General features: G+C 50.6%; 6 protein-coding genes across 6 annotated transcripts; 3 read left to right on the top strand and 3 right to left on the bottom strand.

Moving 5' to 3' along the window:
* Nucleotides 1-249: 249 nt before the first annotated feature.
* BO85DRAFT_445513 (thioesterase family protein) lies at nucleotides 250-1,203 on the bottom strand. Its single transcript, XM_025659280.1, has 2 exons — nucleotides 663-1,203; nucleotides 250-602 (listed from the first exon to the last, which is right to left on the bottom strand). The coding sequence occupies exons 1-2, from the start codon at nucleotides 1,170-1,172 to the stop codon at nucleotides 345-347; spliced, it is 768 nt and encodes a 255-aa protein (XP_025520010.1). The 5' UTR covers nucleotides 1,173-1,203; the 3' UTR covers nucleotides 250-344.
* A 1,074-nt stretch (nucleotides 1,204-2,277) lies between these two features.
* Nucleotides 2,278-4,217, top strand: BO85DRAFT_445511 (uncharacterized protein). The gene has a single exon (XM_025659279.1). The coding sequence runs from the start codon at nucleotides 2,726-2,728 to the stop codon at nucleotides 3,956-3,958; it is 1,233 nt and encodes a 410-aa protein (XP_025520009.1). The 5' UTR covers nucleotides 2,278-2,725; the 3' UTR covers nucleotides 3,959-4,217.
* Nucleotides 4,218-5,416: 1,199 nt separating this feature from the next.
* BO85DRAFT_501748 (uncharacterized protein) lies at nucleotides 5,417-7,237 on the top strand (the record flags this gene model as incomplete). The annotated part of the gene is made up of 5 exons (XM_025664178.1): nucleotides 5,417-5,516; nucleotides 5,567-5,990; nucleotides 6,058-6,113; nucleotides 6,272-7,053; nucleotides 7,199-7,237. 5 exons carry the CDS (start codon nucleotides 5,417-5,419, stop codon nucleotides 7,235-7,237), a joined length of 1,401 nt encoding a protein of 466 aa, XP_025520008.1.
* Nucleotides 7,238-8,064: 827 nt separating this feature from the next.
* BO85DRAFT_362740 (C2H2 type zinc finger domain protein) lies at nucleotides 8,065-10,390 on the bottom strand (the record flags this gene model as incomplete). Its single annotated transcript, XM_025655637.1, has 5 exons — nucleotides 8,065-9,249; nucleotides 9,309-9,410; nucleotides 9,462-9,716; nucleotides 9,778-10,310; nucleotides 10,366-10,390. 5 exons carry the CDS (start codon nucleotides 10,388-10,390, stop codon nucleotides 8,065-8,067), a joined length of 2,100 nt encoding a protein of 699 aa, XP_025520007.1.
* Nucleotides 10,391-12,172: 1,782 nt separating this feature from the next.
* On the top strand, nucleotides 12,173-14,043 carry BO85DRAFT_362106 (putative MFS transporter; the record flags this gene model as incomplete). Its single annotated transcript, XM_025655610.1, has 6 exons — nucleotides 12,173-12,397; nucleotides 12,488-12,570; nucleotides 12,625-12,869; nucleotides 12,923-13,089; nucleotides 13,165-13,841; nucleotides 13,905-14,043. 6 exons carry the CDS (start codon nucleotides 12,173-12,175, stop codon nucleotides 14,041-14,043), a joined length of 1,536 nt encoding a protein of 511 aa, XP_025520006.1.
* A 1,755-nt stretch (nucleotides 14,044-15,798) lies between these two features.
* BO85DRAFT_484096 (fumarylacetoacetate hydrolase family protein) lies at nucleotides 15,799-16,935 on the bottom strand (the record flags this gene model as incomplete). The annotated part of the gene is made up of 5 exons (XM_025663210.1): nucleotides 15,799-16,006; nucleotides 16,078-16,174; nucleotides 16,238-16,553; nucleotides 16,619-16,857; nucleotides 16,908-16,935. The coding sequence occupies 5 exons, from the start codon at nucleotides 16,933-16,935 to the stop codon at nucleotides 15,799-15,801; spliced, it is 888 nt and encodes a 295-aa protein (XP_025520005.1).
* Nucleotides 16,936-16,999: the final 64 nt, after the last annotated feature.

The following is a 16,999-nucleotide window of genomic DNA, read 5'->3' as shown; positions in this document are numbered from 1 at the left end:
GCAGAACTGGGGTTTTTCCAGAAATCTCAGACTATCGTTTATATATAGTCGTGATCTGATGCCCCATAGCCAGCAGTATGACTGAATTGTACATAATGAAGAAGGATGCCTAACTCCCCCCCCTCGAGTACATTCGCTGATCGCATGATTGCTTCCATCCAGAGTGCCCTGCCCTGCCCCTCGGAGAATCATAGCGGGAAATTATCCATTGTGCTGCTGGTAATGCATGCTTGTAACTACAGATTGATGTTCTTGATAAAACACCTCGCTTTTAATTATATCAGCGCATACTGCAGTGACAAATGACTAACGCTAAGCTCAAATACTAAGATCCACAGCCCCACTCACAGCCGAGCCGGCCTCGGCTTCAAGTCTGAGGTAAACACAACATGATTGCTCAAGGCGAGAAGATCCCCCCTCTCATCTAATAGTTGCAAAGCAGCATCATACCGGCCATTGGAGACCTTGTTGGAGTTGGAGCGGACCATGATCCAGTCAGTGGACGGGTCGGGCCGCCTTTTGAACTCGATCGACAGACACAGGGTGGAGATCGCATATTTAGCGTAGAAGTCCGGAATATGGGTTGCTGGTGGCTGCAGGGGCTTATTGCACGCGGCGTATTAGCTACAACTAGAAGAACGTTGGGATGAACCGCAACTTACCAAGTCGGAAAGATACGCCAGATGTAACACGTCAGATAGTTTGGAGCCGTCGCGGAAGGACAGCCAGACCTCGCGGTTGTGGCCGCCGAGGCGGTGGCCCCAGAGTCCCTGTGGAGATCGTGGGGCGACCCAGTTCATCTTCGCGGTCACAGGGGTGGAACTGACAACGGGGTCGTCGATAGTAACGCATTCAGTGAGCCGATCAGGGGGTGGTCGAGTGATGACCGGCCGCGTTTCTTGCGTAAGGCCCTTTTCTTTGCTAATATCGCCGTATGTGAAGATACCGAGAGTTGTAGTTGGGTAAGAGTCGGAGTCCTCTCCCGGCTTAGGGGCACGCGCGAGTTCAACTTGTAGAACGGATTGTTTCTTGGACACTCGTAAAAGTGTGCAAGTAATAATCGACGGGCCAGGGTGAACCATGTGTAAAAACTGGACGAACGCATGAACGGGGTCGGGATACCGGCCTACGCCAAGTTCCTGGTCGAGGAACCTTTGACCGGCGGCCAGCATAATCGCAGTAGAAAACCCCCCAAGGACAGAGCTGCTCTGGTCAACTCAGCCCGTCGAGTGATGGAGCAAGGATGCAGCTGTCAAACGGACGTACTGTTGGGTACACCAGTCCCGTGTAATCTTCACGGCATATTGGTTCCGCGTCCCCGGGACGGAGGACAAAGAGGAAACCACATCCAGCAGGTTGGGTCGAACTTGTGATGACATCCTTGCTCGCCTGCACGTATAGTCGCCTAGTAGTATATAAAGAGAGATTGTTTGGTCGGAGAGTGATCAGGGGGATAGGGGATTTGAGGAGAATTCCAATGCTTGGCTTGCGAGGACAGGCACGAGGGGTGGGAGGTCCTTTTTGACCTGAACGTTGCTCCACGTAAGGGATCAGAAGAGTCTGGATTACCCCACAGGGCGAATGACATGGACGAAGCACTCACGGTAAGTTCACATGTCCCAGATGTACCACCTTAACCGCACGCGGATTTGACAAATCACGGCCCATGGCGGAGAGGCAGCCATGGGTTCGCGCAACGCACTAACGAAGATCATCGGCTGAAGTTCGAACCTCAATAATTGATTTCCCGGGAGCTAAACACTAGCCTATCCATAGCAGGGGGGGTAGCGAAAGAAGGATCAGCCCGCCGGAGCCGAAGCAATCCAGGGCAGCCCAGCATAGCTCATATAGCTCATAGCTCAACACGATGAGTGGAATGAATGCATGAGGAGCGCGTCGGCTGAACGGATCCGTCGAGCGGGAACGGGCGGATAACCCTTCCGATGGAGATCAGTGCGGAGAGGCACTAAGTGGTTGGTTAGAGAGTGAGACAAGCCGAGGTTGAAGTGTAAAGTGTGAAGGCGAAAGAGGGGAAGAGGTAGAAGGGGAGAGCGTGAGTTGGGGGATGGAGATGCCATTTGAAACTCGCCTTATCATTTTATTTTTCTTTTTTATTATTTTACTTTTCTCTTTCCCCCCAAAATGGACTCAAGAAGCAGATCACGAGGCGATCTCCCGATGCGGTAATATGATACGCCGACCGACCAAAGTACTCCGTCGGCTTAAACCATTTTGGTGCTTCTCCTTTTTTTTCTTCTTTTGTCCCCATCTTTTTTGAGTCGGGAGTAATAAAACATCTTGTGCAATTGCCTGTATAGAAGCATTTAAACCCAGACTACTTCCTCTCGACTGATATAAGATGAAAATGTGGGCTCAAGGGGGCAAAACCCGACCGGCATCATGCGATGGATCAGGGAATCGTTTGTACCCAACTGCCGATCACGTGGGCTGACGCGGACGCGGTGCGGGCGTCGCCTTAATCATTTTGCCTTTCGCTCTTCCTCCTTCCGGTTCCCTATTTCGGTTTTTGCCTCTTTTTTCGCCCGCATCTTCATCTTCATCCTCACTCCCTCTCTCCCTTCTATATCTTCTCCTCTCCCTCTCCCTCTCCTTCTCCTTTTTCTTCCACGAGAGGTCTCTCTGGGCGCTGCTGGCTTCTTCGTTCATCTCCACGAGGATCCGGCACCCGGCACTCGGCACTCCTAACCCCGCCGCCCATTGAGCCATGAACCACCCTGCTACCACCGCCCTTCTCACTCCCAACCCCATGCGGTCCGATCATGATCAATGGGGTACCACACCGCAGTCTCCGAACAACCCCTCTACCACTGCTTCCAAAGCAGCCGCCGTTGGCATTATCAAGCCCTCGGCCTCGTTGGATAAATCCACCCCGATAGAGTCCCTTCCTTTCGCCGGCCGCGGGAGACAACTCAGCGTCCCCGAGCAGGTTTGCCTGGTCAATTTGTGCGCGGCGTCCATGAACGATGACGATGCTCACAACCATCCGAAATCCTTCTGGATCAAGATCTCCAACAAACTTGAATTGCAAACCGGCCGTCGCTATTCCTGGCAGTCATGCCGCCGCCGTATTCAGACCTACATCTCGAAACGAAAGGCCCACTGGGAGGCGTATGCGAACGGTGATCCGTATCCGGGTGTAGACATTGATACTGAAGTCTGGGACCTACTGACTTCATGGTTGGTTAAATACAACACACCTCGGGATGTGACAGCCAAAGCTCCGCTGGGGGCGTCTGTTGCACTACCCACCAGAGTAGAACCTCAACCCCCTCAAATCCCCGAGCCCGTTCGGATGGTGCCCGAGCAGGGGTTGGTACAGATCTCGACGAAAATCGAGCGGGTTCTGGTCTGGTTGAAGAGTCTCCCGCCGTTGGAGGACATGGAAGCCATGAGAACATGGACGGGGTATGTCGATCCTCTGGCGGACTGGATGTCTCGCTCCAAAGTCCGGCGGGAGCGTCGATTGGTTTTTCAGAAAACCAAAAATGGCGAAGAGCAGCTTGAGTTTGGTGGTGATGGCCTGACGGACCCGGCTCTGGCCTATCTGCCCCAACCTCATCAGCCCTCTCTTGCACTGCACGATCCCTTACAAGGGACCAAAAGACCTCGCGAGCTAGATGATTCCTTCGCTGAGCGTCCTGCCCAACGTATCCGTGTAGACCCTGGGAGCCATCCTTCCGGCAGTCCTTATGCCGAGGAACACGCCGACAACGCCCACCTGAAAAGGAAGCTTGTCGAATCCTACTTTGAAAGCACCTTCGGCAAACTGATTGACCGGCTATCTGCTCGGTTCCGGGCCCAGGGTGCCAAACAGCAGGACGCCCCTGGGAGCTGCGAGGCCATAATGCGCGATCTTTTCAAAGATGTCGGAGTGGCGGTTGCAAAGGCGTTGGTCCGAATGGACGAACCTGCAGTTCAAGATCAGTTACCGAACTGATCCAAACACATATTCAGCATTTAGCGAGTCTTTCGTTGCATATTGATTTTACGCATGATCCTAATGGGTGGTTTTGTTTCATGTTCTGAGTTTGCTCGTTGTTTGTGTGACCTGGAATGTTCATTTTGCCTCATTTGCATCGTTGTTACTCATATCTTCTTTGTTCTCATGAGCAGCTGATTGCCCTAGAGATACCCTTTGCATTTGGAGCCCGGATTTCATGTCTTTACGTCGGTTTATTGTTTGGTTTACATCACTGGAGTGAGCATATTTGCATCTTTGTTATTAATTGCACATATGGCATGCATAGGATGAATAGAATGGACAAAACTTGATTTCATATATAAATTTACAACCATTAATATATGCTTCACTACAACACCCAATAACGACCTTCGACATCTAGTACTTAATGACGTGCCCTTCATTCCAGCTGACCCGTTCTGTATATCAGTCTGCAAGGTGTGGTTAGCACCAACCCCGAAAATGTCTTCCCCCCGAATACCCCGACTGCCACTTCCGCCACGACCTCATGCAGGACTGCTGCTGCGTGTAGTAGCTGCAATAATATTCCTTCCTTCACCTCTTCCTTTATAGCTTCCCTCAATAGGTCCAAACCTCATACCAGTTTCGGTGATCTTGGTCGCCCCATCCTCCCTTACTGTATGCACTGCTATATTAATTTCCATCGATCGATTGACATCTCTTTATGCAAGTAGATCTATATAATATCAGAGCATCGTCACTTGTAGCAGTATCCCCACAAACAACACATTCAATTACACCGTTATTAATCAATATATGCATTTGAGAGGTGGCGTGATGGCAGGGCCTTACACGTAGGTATTATATTACCTCTACTGAAGTGGATCAGACTAGAGGAGTGCATCAGTAGGTGGGTTTTGTGGATAAGGTAGGCCCTTATAGATGATTAGTATGCAGGCGTGTAACATCAGGGCATGTGCTGGGATGGAGTGTCTGTTAAGTTGTTTGACTTAGTTCTGTTTGGCTTCTTTTTAGGGGTTATTCATATTCGCTTATATTTATAAACATCAACGATATCTTTATCTTCGGGGTTTTTCTTTCTTTCTTTCTTTCTTCTTCTCTTGTTGTTAGTATTGCACCCTTTTCGTCAATGTACTTGACCATGAGAGGGTACTTGGCGTGTTACGCGAGATCCTTTACAGATAAGGGATATCGAAACATGTTGTCAGATGGAACACAGAGATGACACGCCATCGTGCATCGATCTGACAAGTTGGAATAATTGAAGGACTGTGGTATCCATCCAGATTTTGGACATCGGGTATATAGTTCAGTCTGGATGGCTTGGCTGAGAGTAGGCACTCTCCAGTACCCGCAATATTTGTCTATACTATCAAGCAAATTCGAGAATAACGTCTAACCTCCTATGATTGTCCACTCTGAATTCAACGATTAATCCCACCGAGTGTAGAAATGCCTACACAAAAGTGTTCAAAGAGAAGACATACCGAAGACGACTCCTCTCACTGCTCTCTCGAGACGAGTGTGCTGGGCTACAAGACGCCTATCTGGCGTCCCTTCCGAATGATACTTGCAAGAGGAAACATCGCTACCGCAGTAAAGGGACTGGTCTGCCTGCGTATGCTGTATGCTCCTGTGGGGGTGAGCTCTGGGGCAGGGAAGATGTCCATGAGTTGAACCAGGCGGCGGTTTTGGGGCATACCTTACTCCATCATGGTACAGAGGGCGGCTGTGCAGCTTGTATCAAGACTGGTGTCATTTTCATGTTCCGAGCTTGGCTTCTGAGTTCCAGCGAAGATCGGGAGCTAATAGCACTATCGTTGGTTGCGGCTTGTGGGTGTGTTTCAAGGCAGTACTTGCTGTCAACCAGTCAAAACGCCATTACCCGGGACCTCGCCATGGAATGCCCGGGGCTATGCCGGCAGCGCACTCTCAAGTGGTGCCATGGCATGATGCCTAATAAAGCATTTGATATGCTTGCTGGTGTTGAAGGAGACTTGAACAGCTCATTCCGCAAAGGTTTGACGTCACTCTGTGATTCTCCAGGGGTGGAGCTCCCAACTGGGTACGAAGATCTAAGGTCTTATGTCAAGGGTATCGCGATGTTCTTATGCCTGCTCAGTTATGACAGGGCCAGGCCAGGCCACTGGTCTAGCGGCCCGATACTGCGCTGGATCATGATACATGAGTTACAGTCGCAATTCGATCAAGAAGCTGTTGGCGAAACTTATGATTGAAGCTCCAAGCCTTTTGCGCCTTGGGCGGGGCCTGCTCTCGACAGTGTTTTGCTAACAAGAGCCCGCAAAGACCGACCAGTCCGACAAACGAAGGGAGCTTCGTTTGAGGCATACCTACGTGAACGGCTGGCCGACGGCTTCTGGTATCCAATGAAAGCAGCAGTCAGATCTCCAGATGCTGACAGGCTCTATCTCACCCGATACTCAACCGAAATTCATGAGTATGCCATTGATTCGGCATGTGCATTTGATACTCTGGGCCACGCCCGGGCACTCCAAGAGGATGCACTGTACGGCGTATGCAGTTATGATCGCCAGCCATTAAACCAGCTCCCGGATTCGAGGTCCGATTCTTACGACGATATTATCTACGCTGCGGGATACTTAGCCCTGGCATCATACGTGTGGGGTGCCAATGCACACCTTGACCTGTTGCGCGGACAAGTCAATCAAACATCTGCTACCCCTCTGCCCGAACACTGGCATCCTCGAATTTGGCACGATACACTATTTAGACAGTCTACAACTAGGGAGCTATACAAATTGACAGCACGTACAAAAGACCACGCGAGCTTCACTGGGGATCGCGAGTTCACCGAATGTCAGTCTGACTGTAGCTGTCCCGAAAGATACCATAAATATGGTCTAGGAGCAACACTGTTCTGGGCACGAGAAACGTGGTGTGTCGTATCCTGTCCGTCTGCGCCATTTGATATGTGGATTTTTGGCTCCTTTGTCGACGGCGTACGGGCCATTCTCCGTTGTGGTGAGGGGAAACATACCCCTGCACCAGAACGAAACGTGTCTGCAGCCTTGCCCGTCCGGAAAGCATGCATTGGCGGGATTGCACAGGTGAGATGTCATATCATACACTTGCTTGTATGGTGTGCCGTCGATCAACGCTCCAAGACCCCAAGGGCTCTGGCCAAGAAGCCAAAGAGTCGCAGAGAATTCTGGGGATTTGTGTGCAAGCCAATCGGTAATGTGAAACGAATAGTCTCTGAATTTTGCGAAGAAGTCCGTACTAGTATCATAGTTTGCACAGACTAAGTAAGGCTCGGGCGATATGAAGTATATTGCGTGGATTTGAGGGGTAACACAAGAAAAATCTCCACATTTTGACTGACTTGAGAGAAGACATGGGAGAAATGAGAGGGAAGGCATACGCAGTAACCTAGCAAGGATCCTGGCATCAGACTGAAACAAACTTACTTGACTTGGTTACTGCACCGAAGCGGTGCTGAGAGAAGTGGACCGGACCGCTCACTACTAGCGTCTGAGCTTCTTAGTCTAAGGCTCTAAGCAGCATCGTGCCACTTCTCAATTGTGGCACCGTGGAGTGCATATCCCCCATGGGGAGACATGGAGAACAGATTCGCAACGTAGCATTGACAATCTGAAAGCGTCGATCATTAGCCAGAGATCTTTGGAACCTGGGATTGTGGAGAGAGGGGAGACTGGTCCTGCAAGAAAGAAGTTGTGTGGAAGGTGCAGTTGAGAGAGGAAGTCGGGCTGTGGGGAGTCGACGTGGGGACGGCAGCGGCAAGCGATGGGGGATGTGGGTGATGGGGACGGACTGCCAGGCAGAGCAGGTAACTACGGTTTGTGGCACAATCTTACACGGTTATTGTCCGACTGACTAGGTCTTATATGCACAGTTCTAGTGGAAATACTGTTGTCTTCAAGGGAAGGTTGGGCCCCGATGGCCAGGCTCCTTCCTACGTAAAGCCCTCGGTTGTCTATAAACGACCTAAGTCACAAACCAAACCTCTATGTAGCCGTATAACCAAAAGGTCACCAGGACCTGACGCCAAAAATGCTAGACAGGAAAACACCACGCTGTACATACGAAACTAATACCACCTAATGGCAGAGAGTAATCCACTGGTCAATAATCTCCTCCATGTCATGCGCAATGCCCCACTGTGAGAACATGCAGCGGAACAGCTTCTGCAACGAGTTCATCTCATACAACAGATTACGCACCGCTCCCATGCCAGGGGGAGAGTCTGTTCGTCCCTCCTCGACAAAACGCCGTGTTTCAGAACCAGTCGAGGGGCGAATGTTCTCGCACCCGAGGTTCAGATCAGCGCGCGAAAGCAGGGCGTCCTGCCAGACAATCGTGCGTGGAAGATGAATATTCGCCACACCAGCAAGAGAGAAGACAACGTATATTGTTGTGGCCGAGAACAAAGAGCTTGGCATGTGGATAACATGGGCCCTGCCTCTCGGGAGTTGTTCGACAATATCTTGTATGGCAATAGCGTGCAGCAAAGCACGACGAGCATCTTCAGTATTGACCCATTTGGCCATGTCGAATCCTGGCTTGATGGTCCGGGAGCCTCCGGAAACGTGTTGCGTAATGTCATATCGGGAACAAACATGTCTGCAGAGTACTGTAGAGTTGATCATGGTGTCGAGACATATCGTATGCCAACGCAGAAGAACCTCAAGACGCTCCGGTGCAGAGAGATGAATACTCATGGTTATAGTTTCATGTACTTGAGCCAATGCTCTCCGGACATCAGAACGGCCGGGAACCCCGACGGCAGCAAGATCGCTTTCATCCGAATCCGACACAAGAGACTGTAGGCCTTCTAGGACAACACGTAATGCAAAGGCAGAAAATTGGAAGTCTAGAGGTCGAAAGCTTCCGATGGGAGGAAAGAGGGAGCGGAACACCAACCGGAAGGATGGTTGTTCCACCTTCTGCGTACGCATGATAGCGATCCATTCGTCGACATTGCCGGCATCGAAGGCAGCTTCGCTGCTGGGGAGATGCAGAGGGTTGGCTACATGCCGAGTAGATGCACTGTCACCAGACATCTGCGCGACGAGGCCATCTAATATATGATACGCTAGTAACGCGCGTTGTTGAATCTCTCGAGCTGCCCATGTACGCCATTTGTACTCCTTTTCTGTGCTGGGCGAGTTTGGGAAAGGCACATTCTCCATGGGAAAAGGGTCGGCATCCAGCATCCCACAGTGTCTTGCCCATAGGAAGCCAAGTGGGCGGAAGACCTGACTCGTCGTACGGATAACCCGGTTCTATGAAAGGTAACTCGTTAGTATTTGTGGTAGAAGTGAATCTTGCGACTTTGATTCACCTTAGACAAAGCACCGTATATTTGGCCAAGCAGAGCGGTAATGAGGAGCTGTACTCCTTTGCAGACATCGTAAGGCCCTCGATGGGTGATCAATGATTGCCACTAGATAAATGTAAGCACAAGAATATCAGTGCAGGCGTCTACGATACTTACAGAGGTTGCTATAGCAGTATGTGCCAAGCGCCATAAAGCCTCCCCCTTAGCTACAGAATCTTTCGGACCCAAGTATAACGACCCCAATGCCATAGCATTGAGAAGAAGAGGATGTGTACACTCGCGGAAAACGAAAATTGCTCGGTGTAGAACCGGGAACGTGGGAATGAACCGCACGAAGAACATATGCAGACATTCATCTAAGAAGACTGATGTTATCGAGGTCGCTTTGATTGCAGCTGTGACACTTGATGACTAGTGATTTGGAGAAAATCAGTTATGGGTAGTAAGACCAAGAGGGCTGGGGAACACCCACCGAACTTGTCACCATCTCGGTAACATCCCGCACGGCCTGGTGGCTTCCACCTGAGGGAATTGTACCTATTGACGACCCTCTGTCGTCAAACGAATTCGGTGACCCAAAGTTCATCCCATTAACATCTTGTACAACTGGTGGGAAGGGCAAAGCTCCTAATGGCATCTGCCATTGGTCGGTAGCATCGGATGACATGATACTTTGGAAAAGATTCTCTGAGTCAGGCCAAATCAGGGCGAAATCAAGATCGGAAGCCGCATGTTGCAGGCCCGGATGTTGCTCAGCCTGGGACGTCTCCCATGCCTGATTAGATGCAGAGGTAGAGACTATGGGTGGTGCTGGGGCGCGGCTGGCATCCCAGGGCAGAGCATCCAAAGATGTCGTCTGCGGAGGAACATGTACGGAAGATTGCTGTACTTGGGCCTGTTTGGCGTTGGCCGCGCGGGTGTGAAGCTTTTCATGCCGGGTCAGAGCGTCCTGGCGGGCAAAAGGTCGCCGACATTCTTTGCAGATGAAAGGCTTCGATCCCGTATCTTAGGCGCGGCAAGTTAGCCATCATGACTTGCATGGAAGACCTCCCACAATTACTAGGGCGGAATGCAGTAGCGATCATGTCTGCTCAAGCAGGAAGGAAATCAACAATGGCGGTATGCTTACGACAACGTTCATGTCTCTACAAGCCAGCATTAGTGATGTCTCCACACCATAGGATTGGCACTAGGGGCAAGTTACCCTCAAATGTTCTGCCTTAGAGAAGCCCTTTTGACAAACGCGGCAAATCAATGTCTTGACCGCTGATGTGGTGGTGGTAGGGGATGATGTGGTTGATTGTGGCATGGCGACTAAAGGAGCCATAAAAATAGATAGATCTAGATCAAATTGATTCCGACTAATAATGACACACAACCCATCCACGTTACCCAGCGAGCAAGATAGTCGAAGCAAGGGCCAGCCAGCTAGCCAGTCACCACGATATAGTGGTGATAACGAGGAATAAGCCAAATAAGATACAGGCTGGGACAGGCTGGGGGCGAAAGGGGGGGAAATCGTGGAGAAGGAGGGAACTAAGCAGGTGGTTTTGTGTCAACAATAGAGAGGAGAAGCCGGCCTGAGTTGTGGGGCAGAAAATGTGGTGGCAACGCTGTTGCCTTGGCTCTTGGCACGTGGACGTTACATAACCGTATCGGTACACGGCGGCCGGGGTTATTTGCCTTATAGAAGCGCTGAAGCTTGTAAGTTCCTTACGTGTCACACCCCGGCACTTGTTAGCGGCTCTGGAAGACGGACTGGAGTCAAGGGCCAAGGCGTTAAACTCCACTCAACCTCGCTCCTACTCCAGACCCCGTGTCTACGTATTTGGTGTGGGTAATTAGCACCCACCTGATCTTGACTAGCAGTAGCACAACTGTAGTCCCTACTAGACGCGTCCTAAACATCCTTTCCCACAAACTGATCGATCACACCTTTGTTTCCCTCTCCCCTTACATCTGCATAGAGCAGATGCAAGTTTGTAGGGCATAGAAAACTACTAGTGTTTGATAGTTCCACTCTTCCCCAGGCAGACATAAAAAATCATGTCCTGGTCACACGGTGATTTCATTATCACACAAGGAGATCTGCCCGAGCAGTTACCGTCCGCATATCGCTTGACGCCGGCTGCTTGGCCAAATACTTTGTAATCCGTTTCACTCGGCAAACTTAGCCCCAAATCTGGTCAGCGGAATAACCGAGATTTGGAGGCAAAACATTGGTCTACCATGTCTCCTCCCCGGAAGGGACGCATCCACTCCAAAGACTTAACCCGCCGCCGCCATGGCCGAATGGGTCGCTACTAGAACCATTCTGGATTCTGGATCTCCCGAGTCATCCGTAGTCGGGCCCTCGGTTATGTTGCTTCTGGCGGCGATACACTCTCTGGCTTGGTCCGGCCAATGAGCGGATCTTGCGCTATCCTCAATGACAGAACATAGTGACCATTGCTGCTTTCGTGACTGGACTGTGCCGTAGGAAATCCTCCGCATCTTCCCCACGAGTTGCCCCAACAGTACGCGGGACTCGTCACTTCCAGGTTTGATCAACCCCCAGGAAGGGTACCACCAGTGCCCCCAGTGATAGGTCAACCCCCCGGTGAGCGTGGAACCCTCCCTCTTCCCCCCGGTTAGGAACATTTTGTGTGAACCGATTAGTTGCATAGGGAGGCACGGCTCTTCCCTCTTAGGCATCACATAGGTTCTCTCCATCTCCTCCTCCTCTCTGTTATTCTTCTGTTCCCCTTTTTAGACTCCTGAGACATCTTGCATTTCTTGGATATCTCAAGTGTGTCGTGAGCTTTTAGAAAGAATCGCCACTTTCATTGTCCCACAAGCCCCCAGTTCAGGGTTTTCCTTCTCACAATATGTCTGGGGCCATGGAGATGCACCCGTCTCAGACACCTGCAAAGGAAGATGTCGACTTTGTAGAGAGCACAGAAGCAGGCATCCCATCGACATATGCCGATATCGTGTCTTCTGAACTTTCCAAGGCACACCGTGACTATCTGATGGAACGTCATGGGACGTTGGAACTCGATCCTATCCCCAGCATGGATCCTGCGGATCCTTACAATTGGCCGTCGTGGAAGGTATGTGGTGCTGAAGGATCTTTTTGCAGAGTGTTGAAAGGTTTCGTGAAGAAGCGGCCATGCTAACGGGTTTTTTCCGACGCGTTTTAGAAAATTGCAAATCTTCTCCTAGTAGCTTTTCATGCGTGCATGGGCACTTTTGCGGCAGCAGGCATCATCCCGGCTTACCAAACGTAGGTTCAATTGGAGCCTTCGCATTGCCCTTATAATACTGACCACAAGACCAGAATTGCAACTGATTTCGATGTTTCGGTGAACGACGCGAGTTATTTGACCTCCATCCAGATTGCAGTCCTGGGTGTAGCACCAATTTTCTGGAAACCGCTGTCCAACCGCTGGGGACGTCGCCCTATCTTCCTCCTTTCCTTAATCTGCAGTCTCGTCTGTAACGTAGGATGTGCGGAAAGCACTAGTTACGCGTCCACGGCTGTATGTCGGGCTCTGCAGGCTTTCTTCATCTCCCCTGCTTCAGGTAAGACGCAATGCTTCCCCCATCGTGACAAGGTGTGCTAACGGCTGCGGAAGCGATCGGAAGTGCGGTGGTGATGGAGACGACATTCAAGAAAGACCGAGCTCGGTACATGGGTATATGGACGCTATTGATTACGCTGGGAATCCCCAGCGGGCCCTTCATCTTTGGCTTCGTTACGTATCGGCTGGGCTACCAATGGATTTACTGGATCCTGGCAATTGTAAGTGTTCCCATAACCCCGGTCGGGTTACTGGTCCAACGAAGAGTCTTCCGCTGACCTAATTCCAACATTCAGATCAACGGTGTCCAGTTTATCTTGTATCTCTTCCTGGGTCCTGAGACCCGGTATATTGGAGGTGACCATAACCCCGAGCAACCCGCTTGGGTACGGGAATATGCTCAGCTCCGACGCATTGACCCTACACCCTTGTCGTTCAAGGAGTTCTTCAGACCCCTGGGCATGGTCACACATCCTTGTATTGCCATTCCCACTGCCGCATACGCCATGGTGTTCTGTCTGGGCAATGTAATGACAACTGTGGAGATCCCCAGTTTGCTGCAAACTAAGTTTGAACTGAATGCTGAACAGCTGGGACTCCAATTCCTAGGTCCTATCATCGGATCTCTTTTGGGTGAGCAGCTTGGTGGTGTGTTGTCGGATCGCTGGATGAATCTGCGTGCAAAGAAAATCCACCGCAAGCCGGAACCCGAATACCGCCTGTGGCTCAGTTACATCGGCTTCATCCTGTGCATTGTGGGCTTGATCGTATTCCTTGTCTGCACCCAGGAGTCGACGGAGGGTCACTGGAACGTAAAGCCGGTCGTCGGCATTGCTATCTGCGCTGGTGGCAACCAAATCGTAACGACTGTTCTTGTCACGTATGCAGTGGATTGTTACCACAAGGAAGCCGGCAGTGTCGGAGTATACATCACGTTTGTCCGACAAATTTGGGGATTCCTCGGTCCGTTCTGGTAAGTATCTGATGCATCTCTGTGCTGGACACATATGGGCAAATGCTAATCGGTGTCGTTTAGGTTCCCATCCATGTTTGAGAGTGTTGGTGTAGCACCGAGTGCTGGCATTTGTGCGGCACTTGTTGCGGGTGTCAGTATCATTCCGACTATGATCGTACACTGGCAAGGACGGAGCTGGCGTCCGCCCATTGAAGAGTAAACCGATGACACGAATCCCTTTCCATCCTCATTTGCGTTGTTCCTCATCCGATTCCAACTTTGCATATATTTTTTCTCAGAGTCGATTTGGCGTGTTGCTTTCGGAGACGACCTTGGCGAGCATAGACCTTCTAGATGTTAGATATAGATGGCGAGCATGCATATAGACATATAACGATATGAGCGTGCACAGCAGCGAAGCAAACAAAGACACAATATATGAATCCGAAACCTCGATCGAAGTTGAACAAGACTTGAATACAACAAAAAGAAAAGATAATCAGCAGAAGTATAGTCTAGTATAGAAGTATAGAAGAAAAGACCTCAAGCGAAAGGGAAAAAAGAAAAAGGAACCAAAGAACCCAGGGGATAAAGAGTTTATCCCTCCCAGGTCCCGCCGTAGTTATATACTCACTCCGAAAAGAGGTAGGGATGGGAATGGAACTAAACCCACATTGAGAAAATTTCGACATAACTTTTTCATTAGTAGATAGCTATTCGATGGATCACGGCAATTACAATTCGAGCGCTGCCAAAGCGATTCCCCCCGAAAAAGTGGCCCGTCCGATACTATGGTTTGATAGTATCGGCAAAGCGAAGGGGGGCATGTAAAGGAACAGCACCCGTAGTGGTGTGGTTGTTGCTGCTAGTGTCAGACCACGCCTACATTGTGCAGTTACTGGCCCGATCGGCTGGCCCGATGTCCGCCGATGTTAGCTGCTATCGGGAAGGATTCACGGCGTCCGGTTCGCTACTTGCGCCTTTCCCGGGATGCTTGCACGGGATTTATTGCATTGGCGGGATGTCTTTATTTTTTATTACTCGTTCACTTCGATACAATTTATTATTGCAAAATATAGACATAGAAATCTAAGCATTTACTGATCTACAAGCTGTCAGGAAGATTTCAGCACATGGCCCGATTACTTGGCTTTCTCAAGCTACTACTACGTACTTGCTGACTAGCCAGCAATGCAAGGTTACTCCCGGAAGTTAACCACCAAACTCCGGTTCGGACTGGTCACGCAGGCGTAGTAGCGGAATTGATTTACTCCGCTAGGATAAGATTTTATCCTTTCCTGCAGATGTTGACTGATTCTGTGTATGTGAATCGGCAATTCGTAGTGCAGTTTTTGAGAAGCTTACATTTTGAGGACGAGTTTCGTTTATCCATCCATCCATGCAGTGATGGTAGTGAAGGGATGGGTAAGGAGTTACACGGGGAAGACTACGTGGAACATTTTACGGATCTTTGTTGTTGCTTCCAGGACGCTTTCTGGGTCTTTAAAAGGTTGGTAGTCTAGTGCCTGAGGTCCATACCTAGACTTGGTGTGCTGGGATCAGGCTTAACTCTTTCCTCCTTGTCAGCTGCCTTCTTCTCCTTGCTTCAGTCGTGACTTCCGGCCTGCAGCAGCTAGCTGCAAATGCATGAGTCCTGGGCAAAAGCTTGAAAAGTGGCCGATTGTGGGGATCTTAGTCAGCGTGGGGTGTGGATGTGGGTGGGAGGCAAACCACCCACATCTATTGAGTTTGTTGTCATTCTCGGAGGATTATGGCGACAATGTGATGACTCCTTGCATCATAGGACTTGTCACCTGGCTTCATTATAGTTACGCATGCAATTATACATGGGAACAATGAACCCGTTCATTGGTACCCGTACAGTATATACATCTCTATGCTGTTGTTGTATAGTAGTATGTCTCATCATAATTTGTAAATCCCCACCCGTCTCATAGTACCATTATCATAGTGTTCATGCCTGGTTCTCAATCTTCGTGATGAGAGTGCCGACGTGAGGCTGCAGCTCGACGGCGAACTCGTCGCCGTGCTTGAAGAACTCCTTGGGGTTCTTGGCGGCGCCAACACCGGGGGGAGTACCGGTGAGGATGATAGTACCGGCAGGCAGGGTGGTGCCCTGGGACAGGAAGCTGACAAGCTGGGCCACGTTGAAGATCAGGTCACTGTTCGGAGTCGCTAGTCAGCTTTTGTTCTTGATACACAAAATTGGAATGTTAAGAAATGGAGGACATACGTCAAGGGGCAATCCTGAAGGACCTTTCCGTTCTTCGATCCACGAATGTGGAACTTGCTGGCATCGGGAACCTGAGCAGCGGAGACGAGGACGGGACCTGCGAGAGTTCATCCATCAGCACGAATTGCAATAACACTTATGTGACAAAGGTGAGCTATACCGATCGGGCAAGAAGTGTCGAAGCCCTTGGAGAAGCACCATTGGCTCTGGTTCATCTGGTACGTGCGGCTAGAGATATCGTTGGCCGCGGTATATCCGAGCACGTAGTCGAGGGCCTCGGCCTCGCTGACATCCTTCGCATCACGACCGATCACAATGACCATCTCCGACTCATAGTCACCCGTGTTATCGATCTGGGTGAGCTTGGGCAGAACGGTCGGGGCGGGCCAGGGGTCCGACAGGGCAGTCGAGGGCTTCATGAAGAGAGTGGGAACATCGGGGATAGACAGCTTCATCTCAGCGGCGTGGGAGACATACTGCGCGATCGGTCAGTTTCTTGCGCACCCGCTAGACAGCCGTGCTCATTCAATGTTGAACCTACGTTCAGTCCAATGCATCTGATGGAGCCGACTTCGCTCTGCGCCAGAGGCGAGAGAATGCGCTCAATGGTCTCGGTCGAGTCGGTCTTCTGGCCGGGGCTGAGGACGGAGCTACCGGAGAAAGGGCGCACAGCGACATCCTTGCCCTGGTAGACGGCCAATCCAACATCTACAGCGGCGTCGACGGGCTCACCGATCAGAACCTTAGAAGGGTTCGACTTGGGGACGAAGCGCACGAGGCCTAGATGGCGTTAGCAACACAGCTGCAGAAGCAAGGTCGTGTCCACATACGCGAGAAGGTAGATGCGACCTTGGACATGATGAGTGTTTGTGAAGAGGAAGGAGGAATTGATGAACAATAGAAATGCAAGTCAGGGAGCAGG

This window comes from Aspergillus piperis (genome assembly GCF_003184755.1).
Source record: "Aspergillus piperis CBS 112811 unplaced genomic scaffold BO85scaffold_2, whole genome shotgun sequence".
NCBI classification, from domain to species: domain Eukaryota; kingdom Fungi; phylum Ascomycota; class Eurotiomycetes; order Eurotiales; family Aspergillaceae; genus Aspergillus; species Aspergillus piperis.
The sequence above is the reverse complement of the archived record's forward strand: the minus strand, read 5'-3'. Positions and strand labels throughout refer to the sequence as shown.